This window comes from Aythya ferina (assembly GCF_964211825.1).
Source record: "Aythya ferina genome assembly, chromosome: Z".
Classification (NCBI taxonomy): domain Eukaryota; kingdom Metazoa; phylum Chordata; class Aves; order Anseriformes; family Anatidae; genus Aythya; species Aythya ferina.
In genome coordinates this window covers 52024738-52045199 of record NC_140299.1, presented here as the reverse complement: position 1 = coordinate 52045199, position 20462 = coordinate 52024738, and the positions used below count along the sequence as shown (strand labels likewise).

The window sequence follows — 20462 nt, the reverse complement described above, 5'->3', positions numbered from 1 at the left end:
CGCCCTGCGCCTCCCGCCCGGCCCGGTTGGGTCCCCCCGGTAGCGGCCCGGGGCCATGCGAGTGGCGGCGCGGCCCCGGCCCCGGCCCCGGTCCCGGCCCCGGCCCCGGTCCCGATGCAGAAGATCAACAAGAACGCGGTGCTGGCGCTGCTGAGCCTCAGCAGCCTGCTGTTCCTCCTCTTCCAGCTCGCCTACTACAGGTCCTACCTGGCGCACAAGGTAACGCCCTCCCCGCGGGGCTGCCCCCTGCCTGTGGGCGAGCGCAGCGTGCCGGCAACCCCGCGCCCTCCCCTTGTTTTTACAGAAAAAACGGACTTCTATATTTTTTGTTTTTTTTTGGGGGGGGGGGGGGCACGCTTAATAAATTGGGGCAGCCCTGGTGCTGGGTGGTGAGCAGCCTCTGCCTTCTGCCCGAGTTGCGGTTGCAGCAAGGCTCCTGGGCGATCAGATCCCTCCTGCTTTCTGCAGGCAGAAAGAATTAGGGACCCGAGACTTGGTCAGGCAGTCCCTGCATGTCTGTCAATCCCTAAGGCTTATGTTGTCCTCCTAAATACACCGAGCCCGAGCACTAGGCTGTGACTTCACGCTCAGCGCTGTAGTTAGGTGATTGGGTTCAGTACAGTAGCTAGGTTAGCCACAACCACGACCATAAAGTGCTAACTGGATAAAGGCCCTTGGAAGTCCTGCTAAGAAATCATAAGAAGATGTTCAGCTGAAATTTACTTTTTTTTTTTTTTTCCCCTTCTTATTTGTTTTTGCTAGAACGGAGCAGCTTTTTCAAAAGTCAGAGGAAGCCAATCAGGCCAGGACAGCACTAGATGGGTATGTACATCGTCGGCTCACCTGGTTCTTCTGCAAGTCTCAGAGAAATCGTACAAAACTGCAAACTCAGTGCCCAGTTCTCTTGGCCCTTCACTGGAGCTATTTAGCGTTAAGGACTAAACCATACTCCCTTCACTGAGTGAAAGTTGTGAAGTGTTTCGAAACTGAAGTTGAAGGTGAACACTGAGACAGCTGAGCTGGTGTTACAGCTCTTGCTGTACAGTCCTTAGAAGTGTTGTTTACATTTTTAAGAACCAAATGTTGTTCTTTCTGATATTGAAGTTTTGATCTAGGCTTTTGTATTCTTTCAGACTGAGTATTGAAAAGATTGGCTTTTGGACTTCCACCTTGCTTGATTGTATCATGGCAAAAGAGCAAGCTGCAGGTCTCATGTCACAGAAAACTTCTATGCTTGCTGCACTTGCTTACCCTGCTGCTAAGTGTTTCAGGTTACCTGGTTATCCTGGGCTGTAAAGCTCTTTGCAAGCAGGAAAACCTCACATTTCAGCATTCACTAGTTGCCTTATTCCAGCATTCAGCAACAGCGTTACAAGTGCCATTACATACTCGAAACAGAATATTTTTGTTATCTCTTACATAAGGCTTACAGGATTCAGTGCAACCAAAACTTCATCTTGGCCTCATGAAATCAAAAGTTCTGTTGTGGTTTTATACTGAGTTTGGAACCACTTTTACAGAAGTCTTCTGTTAACAGATCTCCCCCTGCAAGAATAGCCCAGGTGGTTGGGGAGTACAGAGTGCTGGGAGCTGGGTGCCCTTTGCTTTGGATGCAATATGATAATGTTGCTAGTTAGCAAAACAGCCATTTAAATGCCTTGTTTCTGCTGAGCCGGAGGAAAGGAACTCTAGTTAAGAGCTGTACTTGGGAATGCTCCAAACCAGCTGCTCTGTGGACTGCTTGCTGGTGCCAGGAACGTCTCACTGTTCTTGGAGGTGGCTTCCTTTTTGGAACTACCTATGTGGTGTTAGGTGACATAGCCACAGTGAGCTTCCAGTCTGCCACTCTTTGGGCAGAGCTCTCATTAGCTTTAATGTGGTATTACAGGATTATTAGTAAGAAAGCAGAATGGTCCATGTGTTTTCTTTAGAGTCTTCCTTTGGAGTCCAAAGTACTCTATGTGAATGAGTTCTGCTTGATATCATGACCATCCCCTTCTACTGATTATTTAAATTACAGTTAGAAGCACCTGTTCCCCTGGAGAACTGACAAGAAAAAAGTAGATCTGCACCGATTTGCTTCTTGTTTATCTGCTTGTTCTAACTACAGAAATAATGCTAGCACATCACTTACCTTTCAGGTCCATGTAGCTGAAATCACTGAGAGGGTGGCCTTGCATCTGCTTGTAAAGCACATGCAGTGCTGCTGTCTAGATTCTGTTTGTTGATCAGCATTCTGTCTTCACTCATATTTTTGCACCTCTCTGAAGCCAAAGCCCTGTACAAGAACGAGGAGTTGGCATACAGATTCTGGTTGAACAGGAGGAGCTTGACTGGAAGAAGGTTAGAGCTTGAGTTAGAAGACCAGGGTCAGCTTGCTACGCTAGTAGCTTGGACAGACAGACACTGTTTTCCCTTATCATGCCTCATCTAGAAACCTGGTGACATAAAGCCTGACAGTGGTGTTCTAACCATTTTTTTTTTCCTGATCAGAACTCTACTTTCAGTCATTAAATGTAACTGTTGCTGTTAAATAGCTCAGCTACGTTTTCAATAATAGGGCAGCTGTGATTGCTGTAAATCTTCCATATGCTATGGATATTTAAATGTAATTGATCAAAATTCTCCTCTGAGTCAAGTTCATAAATGCTCACCATGCACAAGACCCTGGTGGTACAGCCTTTACCTCCTTTTGCAGCGTTGCCATGGTTGAGTGCCCTGCATAGCCAAAGACTGGATAAATCTTCAGTGCTCACTTCCTAACTTCTCACTGAGTCACACTTTGTACACAAGTTTTAATTGAATCTGAAAGATCTTTCCTATTGTCTTAGAGACATGGAAAGCCTGAAGCAGACTGTTACCTTCCAAAAGAGGAAGTTTCCATTTCCACATTTTTTTTTTTATAGAAATAAAGCACACACTCAAAAATGTATTGGGAGATATGGTAGATAAGATTTCTATCTGAAAATTGGTCAAGAGTTTTAATGTATTAACTTCTGTACACTAAAACGTGATATTTCTAACTTCTAAATTTCTCCTCTATTGCAGCATGTGGTTAGGAAGTTTCTATCCTTAATATCCAGTCACAATATTCCAGTGTATTTGATTGATCCTTTAATTCTGGGACTTGTTGATAAAGACATTGAACAGATCAGAAGTTCTTCTGATGGCCCTAGTCCAGAATGCAAGTACTTCTGTGTTCCAAGAGACTTCACTACGTTTGCACTACTGGACAAAACGTGGAAGCATGAGGTAAGTGTGTTTTCTTCTTCAGTTCATATTGCATATTCTAATGCATTTAACTATTGTAGGATTTTGTGACATAGTGTTTACATGTTTGTATTAAGGACTCTGAATTCATTGTGTGGAAATCCTATAAGGCTATTGGTAAAATAAACTGTTTTTTGAAGTAAAAGGTATTCAGGCATTAGCCTGTGTGGCTTTAGAAACACATGAGTTGTTGAGAGTAGCAACCCTGCCTCTTTGTCAGGGAAGTCAGAGAAGTGGTTTGAAGATGGATATATTAAGAGTCCTTTCAAACAACTGAAAGTTTTTTAGAAACTGTCTGCAATATTCATAAGCACTTTTTATAACATGCCACCCCCAAAAAGGAAAAAGAGTTTGTTCTTGTATGTTCTTGTAAAATGGAATATGTAAGGCTGTGATGTGGGTACAGACGTAATCAGTCTCGAATTTGAGGATCTGTCAAGAAGAAAATTCAGGTACTGATGTGACAAGGCTGGGAAGATTATTATAATGTGCTGGCTTACATTTCTTTTAGTACATCCCAGTACTTGCACCATTTTATTTTGTCACTTAGTGTAGTGGCACCTCTGCTCTTTAGTAGTTTGAGATTTTTAAATGGATGTATTAAAAAGAGAGGCATAGTAAGTGATGAAGGACAAAATGGAATCCAAGACTTTTATCAGCCAAGTGTCATCTGGAAATACATATTAGATTAATTTATACAGACTGGAGATGCCAATAATAAACAGCCTTTTTCTTTTCCCTTCCTCATTTGCATCCCTGTTCCCATCCCCATCAAGAAACATTAAAGTGGTCAACAGCTATTTCACTGAAGCAGTCCTACCCAGGTGAAGAGTGGTGGCACCCTGTATTTGATCAGGCCGTTATTTTACCCACAGCAGTTAAGGAATTAAAGGGACTGAGAACAAGGTTGTGTTGCAGAACACTAATACAATTTCACTTCTACATTCCTATGTTGCATGTTGTTTGTGTCTATAGCATTCAGAGAGATGTGTGTTTTATATACATATATAAAACACTTCAAGGCAGGTAATTGAAAGGGTCTTTAAATGCTGATAGGTTCTTATCAGCCAGAATTTCATCCCTTTTTTTCTGTGAAAATAGGAAAGCCTATTACCTGGTGTGGCGTTAGTTGTTTGGTGAGATTTAGGCAAATATTTGTATGCATTGTAAAATAAGATCTTCTAGTAATCATTTTTGGATTAGTGGTATCATTATTCAAGGCCTTGGGAACACCAAGTTCAGCACAAGCATACCTTTAGAGAACAATCTGAAAGTGCAGAGAAGTCTGCTCTCGGAAGGAACAAACTTAGACCAAGCATGAAACTTGAGTTTGGATTCAAAGGTGTAAAATGTGAGCTACAAAGAACAGGTATTGTGGCAGAGAGTGTTTTAGTCTGCAAGGGAATTTATTCCTCTTTTTTAGAGGAATTTGCTGTGTAGCCAGGTCAAAGCAGGCAGAAAGCGAAATGAAAGAAGTTCTGACTAAGGTTGAATGTAGCAGATATTTTTTTTAGAACAGAATATCCCAATACATAAAGAATGCAGTCCTCATGGCTTTGAGATCTTCAGCAAAGGCGCAGAGTAGCCTTTACTTACTCTGGTATTAAGTGTGAAGATCTGAGTCATTGGTTTACCATTCATATATTAAGAATTCTGAAATTTGTTAATAGCAGTCTTCATGTGAATGGTTTTCTTAGAATATTGAAAATAGCTTTTAATTATGGTAAAGATTTTGGATTATTCTTCATATTATACAGGTAAGAGTTTCTGCAAAGCATTATTTTGTTGATGCTACAAAAAGCACAACATGCTGAGAAAAGAATTGCAGCAATTAGATTGTTTTATCGATCATTTGATGAACAAAATTTAAGAAAAGGAAATACAGTGTTTGGAATTAGTTATGGTTCTTGATCTTTAAGGTTTTATAAGTAATTGGTGCTTAAATCTGATTAGAAAATAAAAATTGGGAATAATGTCAGCTAATAATAAGCGTTTAGCATTCAATTTTGGTTTCTTTTCCCTTTAGCTTCTCTCTTTCTGTTTGTCTTTCTCTCTTATTTTTAGGTGGGACTTTTTAGAACTGCTGAGAAAATGGGGTTCCAATGGCTAAAAGTCCTAAACAAGGACCCCCGCTTGGATGGTATGGATGACCTGTCTGGGACTGAAATTCCTTTGCACTACATTTTTAAGCTGGCGTCTCATGCCATTCACCTGGTGGTCTTCTACGAGAGGAGCGGTAATTACCTCTGGCATGGCCCCCTGAGGCTCAAGCAGCATATGGACAGAAAGTTTGTGCCTTTCCGGAAACTCCACTTCGGTCGCTACCCTGGAGCATATGAAAAGTGAGTTCACAACAGAGGAGGAAAAAAGCACTTCCAAAATAATTTGTTTATCCTGTATATGTAAAGTTACTCTCTTCTCTAAAGTTAGGCTATGAAATCTATCATTATGAATAATTCAGCTCTCAAAGTGCAGGTAGATTAAATTTATGAAGGAAAATCTGATTCAGGCTACTCAAACAAGAGATTTCCACCATTTATAAATGAAAAATGAGAGGTAAAGTTCAAGTGGCAAGAGATGTAGTAATGGATCGTACATACTTGGTGTTCTTACTAGAAACATACATGTCCTAAAGTAGAATACAGATACTGAGCATCAGTTGAAAAGCAGAGGCAACACAAATCTGCTTCGTAGTAGTCTAAGGAACATGAGTAAAGAGAAGTGATTTGTACCACAAAGACAAGTACCAACTACTGCACCTAACCCATGCTCATGAAGTTCCGAGTTGACTCCTGCCTTGCATAACTGTTTGAATTGGTGGTATTATTTGTCCCCAGTCTTACGCCTGAACTTTGCCTCTCATCGGTAAAAATTACTGTAAGTGTATGCCTTTTCCTACAGCACTTTCAGTAGTGATATTCCAGGAAATACCGATCATAGCAAATCTTCACTGTTTTCAAAGCCAAGCACATACCATTATGTTTTGAGAACAGTGTTCCTATATGGTATGTGTATATGTCACGATTGAACAGCCAGACATTTCACAGGTCAAAGTAAGTTATTTAAGTTTTCTTCTTTAATGTTGAGAATGCTCTTCCTTCCTTTTAAAATATGGAATCTATACCAACTATGTTCCTAAACATTTAAAAATGACTGTGTAAGCTGTTAACTATGACATTTCATTCATTGTGAAGGCTGAACAGTTCTTAAATTTTCAAGGCAATTAGCCTCCGAGTAGAGGTTGAAATTTAATTCTTAAAGTGTATCTCATATTTAAACAAACAAATAAACAGCCTTAATTTTCAAATGTACTGAACAACAAACTAAACAGATTTAGTACAAGTCACGAGTCAATAATGGAACCACTGATCTGAAAAGCTAAGTGTGGACTTACTGGGATAGAATTTCTTTTTAGACAAAATTTGGACGGGTTTGAGGGAAATATTAAAACTTTTGTTGCTCTGTGATCATAATCAGTTTTGGGTATATTTGGACAAAGGAGTCACCGGCAGTAATATGTAATAAGTTTTTAACCAGAGCTAGAGGACAAAATGACTTATAGTTTGTAAAAGAGTTGGATGGGGTAACTTTTCATCTTTCTTTCCATGCAGGCCTGAACTCTTGCTTGTTTCCATTGACGACTTAAAAATTCAAATTCCAAAAAATCCGTCCAGTTTTCTAGAGGAGATGACACACTCTAGATTTCTTGAATGTAGGTACAGAGAAGCTCGGGCTTTCTTTCAGGTTAGTGGTAATCAGGTGGTGTCCCTGAGATGTAACGTACATTTTCACTGATTTGCCAAAGCCTACATAAACAGTTCCATTTAAGTAAGACACAATTTATCATTCACTTACATAAAGCTAAGTGCAGACTCTGAGACTCAACAGAATTTAGTAAAAGGTAATAAAAATAAAACTTAACTGAAAAATCATAGTCTTTCTTTTTGATTTGTTGAGTACATTTTTTTTACCATTTTCCAGAACTAAGAAAGGATGAGGTAACCAACATGTCTGTAATTCTCTTACATTCTTTTTGTTAAACAGATTTCATGAGATCTTGTGTATCTTTGTAGACAAAAATTTTACTTAAGGCATTTCTCAGAGTTCTGAATAATATTTACTTTCATATTCATTTGAACCATACGTTTTTCTCGTTGCTTTTTTGACAATGTAAGCCAATGTTTTCATCATTGTTTAGAGCATTATCTTTAGAACACTGACACCTCATTTAGGAGACAATGAAAAACTTCCTGCTGGAGTAGGGGTAGTGTGTCATCCTGGCTTGACAAGGACTGAGATACAGTTCCAGAAGTACCACAGTTAAGGCAGTGGAGTCAGAGTCAGGTCACTCAATTTGAGTAATCTCCAATTTTGCAGAAAGGGAAAAAAGAGGATGCTGAAAGTTCCGTTCTTGAGACATTTAAGATCTCAGAGAAGGGACTTCTCCTTTGGTCTCTGTGCATGACATCTGTCCTTGTTCAGTTTAGTAGGCTGTAGCTCCCCATACGTATGTATAGCAGGAAGGTTTACAGAAGGGTACCCATGTGTTGTCACTTCCCATGTAAAAAGGACAGAAACTGAACATGCCCCTCTTCCACTCTGAAGTCCTGAGGCAGTAGTTGCTCCAGGTATAGAAAATGCAGTTCATGACAGTGGTCAGTCCATTGTTCATACGTCTGATTTGTGAACGTTCATCCCGACTGCCATGCTGTTCTTGGCTTTGCATTACAGAAGATGCTACCACAGTTGCAGTTGGAAGATAGACATTACTTTCTTTCTCTTTGTGTTTAGTGTTTCATGTCAGAAGTTGTCAATATGCAGCAGGAACACTTGGTGGCGCCAAATAAACTTGTAACATGCCCCAAGTAAATCTAATTCTGTCCTTGCTTTCCCCCAAACTGTGGGTATTGACTTCGGTGTGAGCAGAGCTAAGATTCATGCATATTGTTGCCAACACTGTCTAATATATATAGTCATTTTCTATTTTACCCTGACCTTACATTCTGCTAGGTTGGAAAAAATGAATATTGACATTTCAGAGTTGAAATTTAACTTGTCATTCTAGTGCATGTTCTCAAACTGGACTCTGTGTGTGAGAACAGATAATGCCCAGATATTGCTTAAATAAACTTTTAAAGGTCATTTTTTCTTAGGACACCAGAAAATGAAGGGACAAGTTTGATCTCACAGTAGCTTACCTTTGCCTTCTAGCTGTATCCTGATGATGCCTCTGTTGATGCCGTGGAATTTAGAAAAAGAGCAAAATCCTTGCTCCATCTGGCTGCCCTGACACTGAATAACCTGGGAGTAAAGTTCTGGTTGAGCAGTGGAACTTGCCTAGGTAAAACTGTTCTAATTCGTCTGAAATTCGAAACACTGTATCCTCTGTTGCATTTGCAACTTTTTCGTGGTTGTCAACTGAGGTTAGCAGCTAAATGTGCTGGGCTGGAGGGTGGTATCTGTGAAGTGTGAGGCAGGTGTTCCACATTAGCTTTATTAAAATAAGGTCTTTTTGCTCCTGACCAAATGATTTTTCTTTAAAGGCCTGGGCCTTGGAGATGCTGGGCATATTTCAAGTGAAGTGTTAAGTGTTGTTAGCAGTTAAATGTATGGTGTTGATCACTGCTTGGAAAGTAATCAGCAGTTCCCTAAGTCATGTGGCTTACAATTTATTGTCTTCCTGGATGGAAAATACAATGATGGGCACATTCTTCTGATGTCCTTGTAGACTCATCTGATTTTCTTCCCATGAAGTTTAGCATTTGTCACTGACCTTTTATGTATAGTTGATCCTTTCATTATTGAAATAGGTTGTGAAAACTCACATGTGCACAATTAGCTTATATTTATTTTTTTCCTAGGGAATATTGTTTTCTAGATTTTAAAAAGTGGCACAGACAAAAGAATGTTCCACTTACTGTCTTACTGCAGTAATGTTTTAGAGATGAGTAATATCTCAGACACTAATTAAAATAATAATTTAAAAACACAGCTGCAGCCCTGTAACTGTTCATTTCTGATTAGATTTGGACACAGATAAAGTGTATGTTTTCCCTTTAAGACATCTTAATTAGAAAACCAGAGATATTTTCTCTTTTAAACAGTTAATACTTTCTCTCTCATTCCTGGCTTTCTGGAGGAAGGAGCTGGCCCTAAGTGCTTTAGTGTAAATTTTCTCCAGTGTGATTCCTTTGGTGCAAGAGAAAAGAAAAAGTCTTGTTTATGGTCTCATTCAAGGATTTCAGGCTGATGACCTTTAGACTGGTCATTTTTATACTGATTTTGTTTTTTTTTTGATATATTTCTTACATTTCTGAACTAACTAATTCATTTTTTCCTTTTTTCCTCTCCTCAGGCTGGTATAGACAGTGCAATGTCATTCCTTACAGCAAAGACGTGGATCTGGGGATCTTTATAAGGGACTACAAAGCAGATATCATTCCAGCCTTTCAGAAGGCAGGATTACCACTGAAGCACAAATTTGGCAAGGTACATAGATAATGAATAGTTTGCTTCATCTGTCTTTCTGTAGGTTTGAGTACCACAGTTCATTTAGATAGAAGTGGGCATCTGAAGTCTTCTCATGCAGACTTTTACTCAGAAATATTTTACCTAAGCATATAATCTCATTGATTCCTGTGTATTCTCTTGAACAGTGTATGAGAAAAGCCCTTTTGTATTAGCTTCAGACTTGTTTGGAGAGCCTGAGTTTCACTTCAGAAGCAATTTTTATTAAGTTTTAGAGGAGTCTAATCTGCATCAGTGCTGCTAGAGGAACTTAAGAATCAAGGTTGGACGTGGTGCTTAGGGACATGGTTTAGAGGGTGACATTGGTGGTGGGGTGACAGTTGGACCAGGTGATCCTGAAGGTCTTTTCCAACCTTAATAATTCTATGATTCTAAGGTAGAATTTAATCTTTGATGCTGGGCGGGCCCAATCAACCCCAATCAGGGGCAGATTGGTGATAGCTCTGAGATGTGCATCCTTCTATGCAGAGATAGCAGAAAGCGAAAGATTGCTTGACACTGGGCTTGTCCATTACTAATTTATTTTTTCCAAAGTATAAGCTGCAGAGAGGAATCAGAATGAAGATAGAATGGAGAAACAGAAGTACAGGAATTCATATCAGAGGTTCAGCCACAGTTGAAGTTACCATTACTGGTGCTAGTGAGTGTTTTATCATAGCAGAAGGTATTACGATAGGTGTTAAATAAAGACACTTACTGGTCATGTGTTTATTCAGTAATATTATTCCTCTCTTTTATGTGAGAGTCTTTTAACAAATTGCGCTCTCAGATATTAGCAGTTCCTGCTTGAATTGTGGTAGGCTGTTGTACGAGCTGTGTGAGGAAAAGTGGGAATCTAAAGAAAGCCATTTTCTGTTCACAGTGCAAAGCAAATGCATCTGTAAATGTTGATCTGTTGTTGTCTTCAGAATGACTGTTGTTGTTCAGAATGACTTAGAGTTGATCCCAGCATAAATGGCTCTGTGCTGGAGTTGTGGCAGAAGCCAAGGAGATGGTGCTGGAGCTTTGGGGCTAGAGGGAGAAAAGAGAAGGCAATCCCACTGACATGCAGAAAACTTGTAGTTTTCTCAAGGCACCAAAAATAAAGAAATTGTTGAGTTAGTGTATTTTCTACAGTTAGGATGGTAGTTACTGCATTGTTAATGAAGACAAATTTGTTCTCTTAAACATACGTAGCTTTGTGTTTTTATGAGCATATATATTGTGTGTTTTTGTCTTCTAGGTGGAGGACAGTTTGGAACTCTCTTTCCAGGGAGAAGATGATGTGAAGCTTGATATTTTTTTCTTCTATGAAGAGGATGACCACATATGGAACGGAGGAACTCAGGCAAAATCGGGCAAGAAATTTAAGTATGAACTGGATTTGTACCTCTAATAGGAAAGAAATTGAACAAGTTAGGGCTTAGTGTTAGCATTTTGTATTGTGTGCTGTTGTCTGGCAAAGTCTGTGCTCTTTGTCACAGTTATCAGAGGAGAATCAGTGGAGATTTTGCACTTTGAGACTAGAAAAGTGGAAAGATAACAATACTATGCCTTACTAGAGAGGTGCTCGGCTTGTCAAATGTCAGCTCTCTTGTGAAATCTAAAGCAGCGCTGTCATATTGTGTATCAGGCAGATGCTATCTGGAGTGTGACAAGCTCTAAGTTAAAGCAAGAGCTAAAATGAGAAAGAAGTCTCTAAAACTGCTTGTTGTACAAACTTATTTTGTAGTGAAAAACAAATCCTTAGGCATCTGCCTTGGTGAGTGTTATGCCAGAAAGTCTGAACTGTCCTAGCAAAGTAAACCGCATCGTTTTGGATGTTGTTGTAATGATCTGGAATACTTCGTTGACTGTAGTGTTGTGACAGCAGTGCAGACAACTACTGCAGACCTTGTTCATATTTTGAAAATGCAATTTTAAATAGGATCCTGCATTTCTTGTTTTGTTCTTTTAGGTATTAAATCAACAAATGTATACAACATCATTTTAGTCTGCTTAGCAAGCTGAATGTAGGGTTTGATAATTAGTTTTTTTTTTGCATCACCCACCTTAACCCAGAGACACTTGCAGACTAGTTGAAAGCCTTGTTGGCCTATATGGGATATCATTATCTTCCATATTTTGCCTGAACTGCATTTGCTTTCAGTTAGCTAACAAGAACATAGTGAACACTGTCACCCAGACAGTGATAGTGTGTGACTCCTTGCCTTAGTTACCTTTGTTCTGAAATGATAAACAAAGATTGGGGAAGATTTTTGACGACCTGAGTCAAAAGGTGCACTTATAAATAGACTAATGGAAGAGTTACTGGAATATTCCCACATAGGAGATGTGGTACGTTGCAGAGTGGTTTTCCTAGAATACAGCAACAGTTTCATGGTTCTCCAGAGCAGGTTTAATATTTGTTTTTCTGGTCAAGATTATGGAGGATTTTCTGTAATATATTTTTGAGGAGTCAAGCTGACCAGTAAGTTCCTTTTCTTTTCTCTGTGCTTGTGGTGTGTCTAAACTGAAATACTTGTTTCCATGCCAGCAGGGCTGATATTCAAAACTGCGTTTTAGTGTCAGACTTTGGGACCCTCAGTTTTGCTCAGTCTTCAAGCCCTTTCAAAATTCTAAGGGAAGTTAAAGTGAGGATATCAGGCAAAAGAGAAGTGATTGTTTGGTAGTGTTGAATCCTAAATCCACTTCAGTAGCTCTGAAAAAATCTCACCTGCTGATACCATATAAAATGGTGTCAGAAGAGAAATCGGTTGCTACTAGATCATCACAGATAAAGGATGGAGGCTGCTTTCCATGATATTTATGCTGTTAACAAATGAAGAGTAAAATAAATATTTTTCTTTAAAGCTAAATATTTATACAGGCATTTTCTATACATCTTGCTAAAAAAAATACGAAAAATTGAAGTATTTCTCATTTAGTCATGAAAATATTTTTCATGAGTCATTTTGTTCCGTTTCCTTCACAAGCTGCTTTCAAAACCATATGAGTCTCTCTGTGTGGTTTGCATCTTCATGTGTACAAATACTTCCACAACAATGCAGACATTAGCAGACTCATACATACTCTGTAATTTTGTCTAGAAGTAACAACAGTTGAAATTTCTTTTTAGTTTCCAAATTTGTGCTGGACAATTTCATTCTTCAGCAGAGAATACGTATTTACAAAAACTGATCCTGTGAATCAGATCTATATTGTATGCTTTAATCCTTAAAATAAATTAATTTGTAGTTTCTTAACATCAAGGCCTTTGTGTAATGATAAAATCTTTTCAGTGCTTTTATGTCCAAAGATTGATGAGACCGAAAATGGAAGAAAAAAGTGAGCAGTGTGCGTGCATAAGAGTATGTAGCCCTATCTGAGCCACTTGGAATGGGTGGACAGTGAGCAAGGATTCCAGTGGTGGGAAGCATCTCTGAAAGTTAAATGTTTCATCAATGAATGTAAACATCTGATTTTACTTAAGTAATCATTTCGGTGAAGTTTCGAACTGACTTAACTTTACAGATTAGATAGTTTATTTAAATTATCTGTTCATTCTCCTTAAAATTGGTTATTCAGAGTTCGCTCCTTGGAGGATATATTATTTCAGTGGTTTGCTGATAGCTTTTGCTTATGCACACCCAGTGCAATTCTGTTTAAGTGAATGATTTCCTGGGTTAACAAGAGCTACTTGGTGAGTGTAGACCCACTAATAATGTTAATTTACGTTATTTTCCTTTTGGTAGATGGCTTTTTTTTTTCTTTTTGCTTTACTTTAGAGCTAATCAGCAATCTCTGGATATGAATCCCAAAGTGCTTGATTGCTATTTTTTTTAACCTCCATTTAATACATAAAAGCAAGGTTTTATTTTCTGAAATTGTTTGTTCAGCTCTTAGAAATAAAGTTGTGTTTATACTTAGAGGAACTTGCTGGATTTTTAATTCATGCAAATGCACAAATCTTTCAACTCTCTTCTGTCTTCAGAAGTGTTAAGTGCTTGTGATTCCTTTTAGCCTGTGAGAAGAAGCTTTTAGATCACTTTTTTCTGTTAGAGATTTAACTTCAGAATTGATCCTCCCTCTGCAGGAATAGTGTATAGGCTTTGGTTTAACGTGCAGACAGTGACGCTGGGCTCTGTTAGGATATCATTCTGATCAGACTGAAGTTTACCTGTGAATTTCCACTGGTGTCAGTATACTTCTAGGAAGGGCTCCCGTTTTCTACAGAAACGAACAGGTACAAATAGAATACTATTTGACAGAATGCTAGTGACAGGGACCAAGTAATTTCGTGTTGGCAGAATAGCATGGAAATAAACAGTGACAGAATTGGAAATGCTCTTCTCCTTAAATATATGACACTTACTAACCAGCTATTGTTGGTAACACTGCTGTCCAGTAATTAAATAATGCTTCAGAGATAGGAAGCTCTGAAATAAGAAACAAAAACAAAAATTATAAATGTAGCTTGACTTCTCACTGTAGTTGCTTGCTTTCTCTGTGGACGTAGTGATGTGTCTTTCAGTCTTCTACTAGTGACCATCTTCTTTTGTGGTGCAGGTATCTCTTTCCAAAGTTTACTCTGTGCTGGACTGAATTCGTAGAACTCAAGGTACACGTTCCCTGTGAAACCCTTCAGTATGTTGAAGCCAACTACGGGCCAGACTGGAAGGTTCCCGTCAAGATGTGGGACTGGAAGAGCTCACCGTCCAACGTGCAGTACAACGGTGTCTGGCCTGTCGATGAGTGGGACGATGTCATTCAGATCTACTAATCGATCACCTCCCTGGTATCCTTGAAACTGCCACTTTGTAATTTCCTGTCTCCCAAGAGCATCAAGATCCGTTCCTTTTGTAACTTCTCATCAGTTCCCCAAGGAGACGTTTTCCATTTTTTGCTTAACAGATTTTTTCACATTCATCATGCATTCTGATAGTTAAAGGTTAAAGGCAGAATGTGGGAACTGAAGAGAAGGGAAGCTGAAAGTAAAGATGTACAAAATGATGTAAACATATGGGCAGTTGACCATTTAAGTAAAAACTGTAGGCAAGTTGCTTGGACTTTCCTAGGGATCATCAAAACTGTTCATTTCTCAAGCTCAAGAGAAGGAGAGGATGGAAGAATCCTGGAGAAGTTCTTTTTTTTGTTGTTGTTGTTTTTTGTTTGATTGTTTTGTTTTGTTTTTCTGAGATGCTTCTGTGAATTTACAACTTTTAAACACCCTATTTATGAGTACCTTGAATGCATTTTATCTGAGAGTCATGTATCCCTCTGATGTGTAATAGGTTGCTCTTGGAGTGGAATGTTTCAGTTCAGAACCTGTGTGACCCACCTGCTTCACATTTGTGGGATAATGGTCTAATATTAAATGAGTGGGTGGAGGAATTGAAAGCCCTGTCTGCATCAGAGCTTATTCAGTAAGAGTTGAACTAACCACTGCATGCAATAACAAGAAATGTAACAACAGGGAATGTTACCTGCTTTTGTTCTCTCTTTTTTGTGAACATGAGGGTGTATGCTGCAGGGAGGTGCTTGCCTTGAAAAAATGTATTACCTGGTTTTGATATCCCAATCAGTGTTCTCTGTTCAGGAACTGAGCGGATTTTAGAGGATCATAGCTATCCCTGCTTTCTTACAATTAGATGGAAATGAGGGTCTTGATGCTTTTCTGTTTAGCATGGGCTCACAGAACTGAGATCCCTGTGAATCACAGCTCTTTTCTCTAAGTGTAAGCAGAAGTGTGTACAAACACCAACTGCTCCGTCAAATTTGCAATAGCATGATTGCAAGGGAAGTGTTAGCATAACATTAGGCTTTGGATGGGAAGGGAGTGGAAGCCTGACAACTCTCTCCTCTTGTTTCTGGTTGTCTTTTGGGTCAATGGAATAAGCTCTCTTGCTCAGTATTTTGGAGCAGAGTAATAGCTTTTATGTGAAATTATGTGTCCAAGTTTGTTCCAGCCCTGCTGTGCAGGGAAGGCGAGACCATTAGAGTTACCAGTGAGTTATGACTGATGTGTGGTACAGACTGGGGAATACTTTGAACTAGTGTCAAGGTACTGAATATTTCTCCTGTTTTCTTGCAACTAATCTGCATCCACTCTTTCCTTGCTAACATAGAAGGGCTGTCCACGAGTTGCAGCTGTGCCACATTCTTACTGGGGAGGTTGAGTGTGTGGTTTGCATTCTGCTGATGTGCAGTTTTCAGCCATGCGGCTGTTTTATGGCTGTATCATTCCAGGTGCACTCGGGGTCTTCCCTGCTGTCCCCATCCTGGAGTGTGCTGCATCCATTTCCCTGCCAGTCCTCTGTGTTCCAGAGTTCTCCTGCCACTGAGACAATGGAGTGAATTATTCAGCTTCTGGCAAAACCTGTCGTGCTGGCTTGAAGTGGTGCTGTAACTTTGCCTAATTAAGAAGGAGATACGAAATCCTGCTGTTGCCACTAACTTGCAAACATAAACATGGCATCATGAGGGATAATTTCTCAGGTAGATTTTTTTTGTATTTCTTTCCTTAAAATGGAAAAGGCCAATGTCCTCATGATTCTAGTGCTCGGAGCTCTGTTGTCAGCTTCTTTGTTTAATAGTGTACAGTAAACCTGCAAGTTTTACAAATGTGATAGATCTTTAAAAAATGAAAGGAAAGATGCTATCAGAAAATTACAGTCCTGTCAAATTTTTGACTTTGTATTTGTACATGGAAAGAATTTGTAATGGAAAAAATGCATGTTCCTGAGAGAGAGGATGTCTTAAATATTTGATTATAACTATGTATAAGTTATTCGAGTTAAAATATTTTCTCTTCAGAAGATACAAAGGAATATTTAACACTGATTAAAGGAACGAGGGTCTAGTTTGCTACTCAGGATGTGGTCTCATGCTTTGTTTTGTCATCTTGGGCAGCGTTTAACACATTCATTGTAGTTACTACAAAATAATGCAGAGGCAGAAGTTTTGAACTGTTTCTTACACTGCTTATTGGACATCAATCTTGAGCTTTTATTTTTTAATAAATTTGATGAGATGCCAGCTATGCCGAGTTCTAATATGATTTACCGTGTGCTAGTAATGGTGTTTTATCATGACATTTTTATGCCACTTGCATTGGAGTTTCTTCATTGTTGAAGCTGTTTTACAGAGGAGCACTTTATACTTTCATTATCATTCATCTAGTCTTGCAGCTCCTATTACAAAGCTGTTTTTCAAAACACTGATGTATTTAAAATACATCATATTCTGCTTTGAAGTTCCCTTTCCAGTACCCCCTTCATCCAATAGATTTTTGCTTAAAAAAGAATGCAAAATTGCATAAAATTGAGTCTTCATGTTTAGCAGAACCTTGTGGCTTATTAGCAATATGTGTGGGCATTATTTTGTCTGTTGAAAACATTTTGGTTTATTTGCCTTGCTTGTTAGCAGAAAGAAATATGAACTTCCTCTGATGTCAGAAAGAGAAGCTGGAAAATCAGGAGGAAAACAAGTCAGCAGACCGCAAGTAGAAAATTGAACTGAGAAGGATAGCACACACCTGTTCCGCAGCATTTGTTGGTTCTCATTAAACCAGAACACATTTTTGGCCTCATACGATTCCAAGATGATATACCAGATTGCATCCATAACTGAGCACATGATGAAGCAGAGAAATACGAAGTTATGTTGCTGTTCTCAGTCCAGTAATATGTGTGGCTCTGCCGATGATTCTCAGCATCAGCAGAGCTACTCTGCTAGTGCATTGGCTGGTGCTGGAGTCAGATTCACCAGTGCTGAGCATAAGTGTGGCATATGACGGTTGAGGTGACACACACTGCTTCCTCAAAGACTGTCAAACTGACCTGCAGAGTCCCCAGGTTTGTGCATACCACTATTTGCATTTTTATTGACTTCAAAATACAGGTAATCAAAATCCATAACAAAGACTTAAGCAGGTGTCCATCTGTAGAAGAAAGGATCCTGCAATTACACAGACACATTGTACTTTTGCCTGTCTCCTGACGTACTTCATATAGTGATTTGTCTGCAGGTTTCCTGCTTCTAGGACTGTGTCTCAGGAGTGGTGTAAATATTATTGAACTGGTTCTGTTGGAAGGTTCTGTTAGGCTGACACCATTCCCCAAAGAAACATGCAGATTTAGGCATTTGTTTCCCATTAGCTTCTCCTGAATTGCCTAATCCTAAATACATTCTTAATTGTAGACCTGCTCTGCCTTCCAAAATTACCATCTTCAGTTTAAAAATGATGCAGACAGGAGGTCAACTTCTGTATTTTCTTAAATGCATGTATTTAAGGTCTAAATATGCAAAGCACCTCCATCTTCATGTAGCAAACAAAGCATGTTACATATGCTTACTTGTTAAAGATAGCAAAACCTATTCAGGAAAGCTGTGGAGTAACTGCAAGGAAAGTTGGAAGAAATTGGGTTGCTTGAAGAAAAGGAGCCGTAAGGATCTCTAGCACATCTTCAAAATTCACAAAAGGGGGTTACAAAAAAAAGAGGGGATGTATGTGCTCTCTCCATAACTGCCAAAAAATAAAAATAAATTTGAGGAACACAGAATGAGGTTGTTTGTATAGAATACTGGAGTACGTTACACATGGAAATGGGTGAAGCCTTTGGCTTTGGTGGTCTCTAAGAACACGTCAGACATGTCTGACAAGGCTGACAGTACTTAAGGATTAATTGTAGTTAATCCTCTCATCCAGTTGGAGTGAGCTTCTGTTTTCAATTATTCTGTTGCAGTTTTCAGTAATTTTCTGCTTTTACAAAATTACAATTGAAACAATCGTTTGTCTGTAACCTTAAGGAAGTGTTATGTCTAGAATCAGACTCTGGAGCTGAGCACCCACTGGGAATGATAGTGAAGGCAATGTCCATACCACTGTGGAAACAATGGAAACAATAGGAAGGTGCACCACCTTGAGCACTTGAAAACCAGGTCATTTAGTACAGCAGTGCAAGATAGCTCCTCCAGAGGATGTCTGAGCCAGACCGAGGCTGCTGAACAATCCTGTTATTCCTGCACAGAACAGGCAATGCTCTGCCACGCAGGGCAAATAAACATCTGAGGGCGATGCTGACGCTTTTGATCTGTCCGGAAGGAACATTCTGATATGTCTGTGTATGTTTCAGCTTACTCTTCTTTTGAAGTCAGAAGCGGAAGGTAGACAAAACTGTGTGATGATACAGGTATGAGAGAGTCACGAAAATATGCCCCAGGTCTTTGTCTGCTGTCCAAATGAAAAAGAATTCACTGATTTTGTTATGCCCTTTGCCTTGAAACAGTCTGGGATATGCTGGCCCCTGGTATTAAAAACAAACAGTTTGTATCCTCTGCTGCTTTAGAATTCTCTCCCTTTGTCATATGTCTAGAAGTCTGTCAGCTCAAGAGAAAAACAGTCTCTGCTTTTCACTGTCACTTGGAATTGCTTATTTTGCACAGATGAATGAGACGCTGAAAGGGTGACATCAGAACAGTAACACAGATACCTTCCTTCATACCAGCCAGACTTGCACCAACTTGGTTCTGTCCTTTATTGTTCATTTGCAGAATTCTACCAGTTGACATAGCAGATCAAGCAATTCTGGTGCAGCAGCCTCACTGTTCAGGCTTATTTTCTTTATGGTCATGTAACTGTATCGCACTAGGTATCGCACAATAAAATGCAGGAACTGCAGGTCTGCATACAAACACATAGAAATTGCTATGTAGCACTTGCACAAAAGGTTTAGATCCTCAGCATTGGTAAATAGGCACCAGCAGCTGATTTTCATCACTTGATGGTTTTGCCTAACAGCATTAGTTAGGTTAATAGTGAGCTCTCTGTTGAGGCTCAGTTTTATACATAAATGTCCTTATTGATTTAGCCTGCAACAGAGTACACGACTTATGAGCTAAATGAGCGTTATCAAATCCAGGTCACTGCTGTAATTAAGGGCTGTGGGCAAAAGCTCTCTTTAAAAAAATGAAAAAAATGAAGAGTCAATGAAAGTTTTGTTCTGAAAGGAGGGAAATGAACACTTGTGGTAATGCAAGCTTTCCTGAAATAAATCTTTCCTCCAGCTTAAAACAAGAGCCATAGTAATTTCTGGATAAAATATTTGTGCCTGGTGCGCTGTAGATCATGCTGCATGCTCATAATGTCCCCCTTTTGGCCCTAAAATTTCTGAATACCTTCCTTTATCATCAGCTTGAATGTTAGTAGGTACAATGCAAAGGAAACGTTTGGGATTCTAGAGCAACTTGGCCAGCGTACGAGCTACTATTTTCAGAGTTTTTTTTCTTCTTCTGTCTATGGAGCAGAAATCTTTTATTTGACATTTCAAAATGAAATCTTTACAATTCTGAACGGGAAGCTGGCTAGGATAAGCAGCAAGCAGTCTTGCAAAATTACTCTCATTACTGTGGTTGTGTTTTGAATCATTAGAAAGCAGCCGCTGCATCATTTAAAATACAAACCTGGGTGAATGATTTAGGAACGTGCTGCAGATGGCACTTCCCAAGTTGCAGCAGTTTGTGGAGACACTGCAGATAATCTGTGTGATTGACATGCTTGCCCAAGGCACTGCTACTGAGGCGATGGGTGAAGCCCTGTATTTGAGCACCACATAAAGCAAAAGGCCTGCAAAATTTTGAGCAGGATTATACAGATGTGTATTGGAAATGGGCTGAAATCCTGAGAGCAGAGATTGCTTGCATGG

General features: G+C 39.3%; 1 protein-coding gene across 3 annotated transcripts; it reads left to right on the top strand.

Moving 5' to 3' along the window:
* Positions 1–6: 6 nt before the first annotated feature.
* Positions 7–18320, top strand: FKTN (fukutin). Of its 3 annotated transcripts, none has more exons than XR_014687394.1 (10): positions 7–219; positions 763–822; positions 3049–3252; positions 5335–5612; positions 6882–7014; positions 8482–8611; positions 9626–9759; positions 11021–11148; positions 14326–16254; positions 17185–18320. XR_014687394.1 is itself a non-coding variant. In XM_084504941.1 (9 exons), exons 1-9 carry the CDS (start codon positions 115–117, stop codon positions 14537–14539), a joined length of 1386 nt encoding a protein of 461 aa, XP_084361067.1. In that variant the 5' UTR covers positions 7–114; the 3' UTR covers positions 14540–16798. The 3 variants fall into 3 exon arrangements, 1 of the variants encoding a protein (XP_084361067.1); XR_014687395.1 differs by having other exon boundaries at positions 17182–18320; XM_084504941.1 differs by lacking the exon at positions 17185–18320 and having other exon boundaries at positions 14326–16798.
* The last annotated feature ends 2142 nt before the right edge of the window (positions 18321–20462 follow it).

Excerpts from the sequence above, each read along its gene's own strand:
- FKTN (XM_084504941.1), top strand. The coding sequence starts at position 115 with ATGCAGAAGATCAACAAGAACGCGGTGCTGGCGCTGCTGAGCCTCAGC. Across the intron at positions 5,613-6,881 it reads TACCCTGGAGCATATGAAAA|GCCTGAACTCTTGCTTGTTT; the intron begins GTGAGTTCACAA and ends CTTTCCATGCAG. Across the intron at positions 8,612-9,625 it reads GAGCAGTGGAACTTGCCTAG|GCTGGTATAGACAGTGCAAT; the intron begins GTAAAACTGTTC and ends TCCTCTCCTCAG.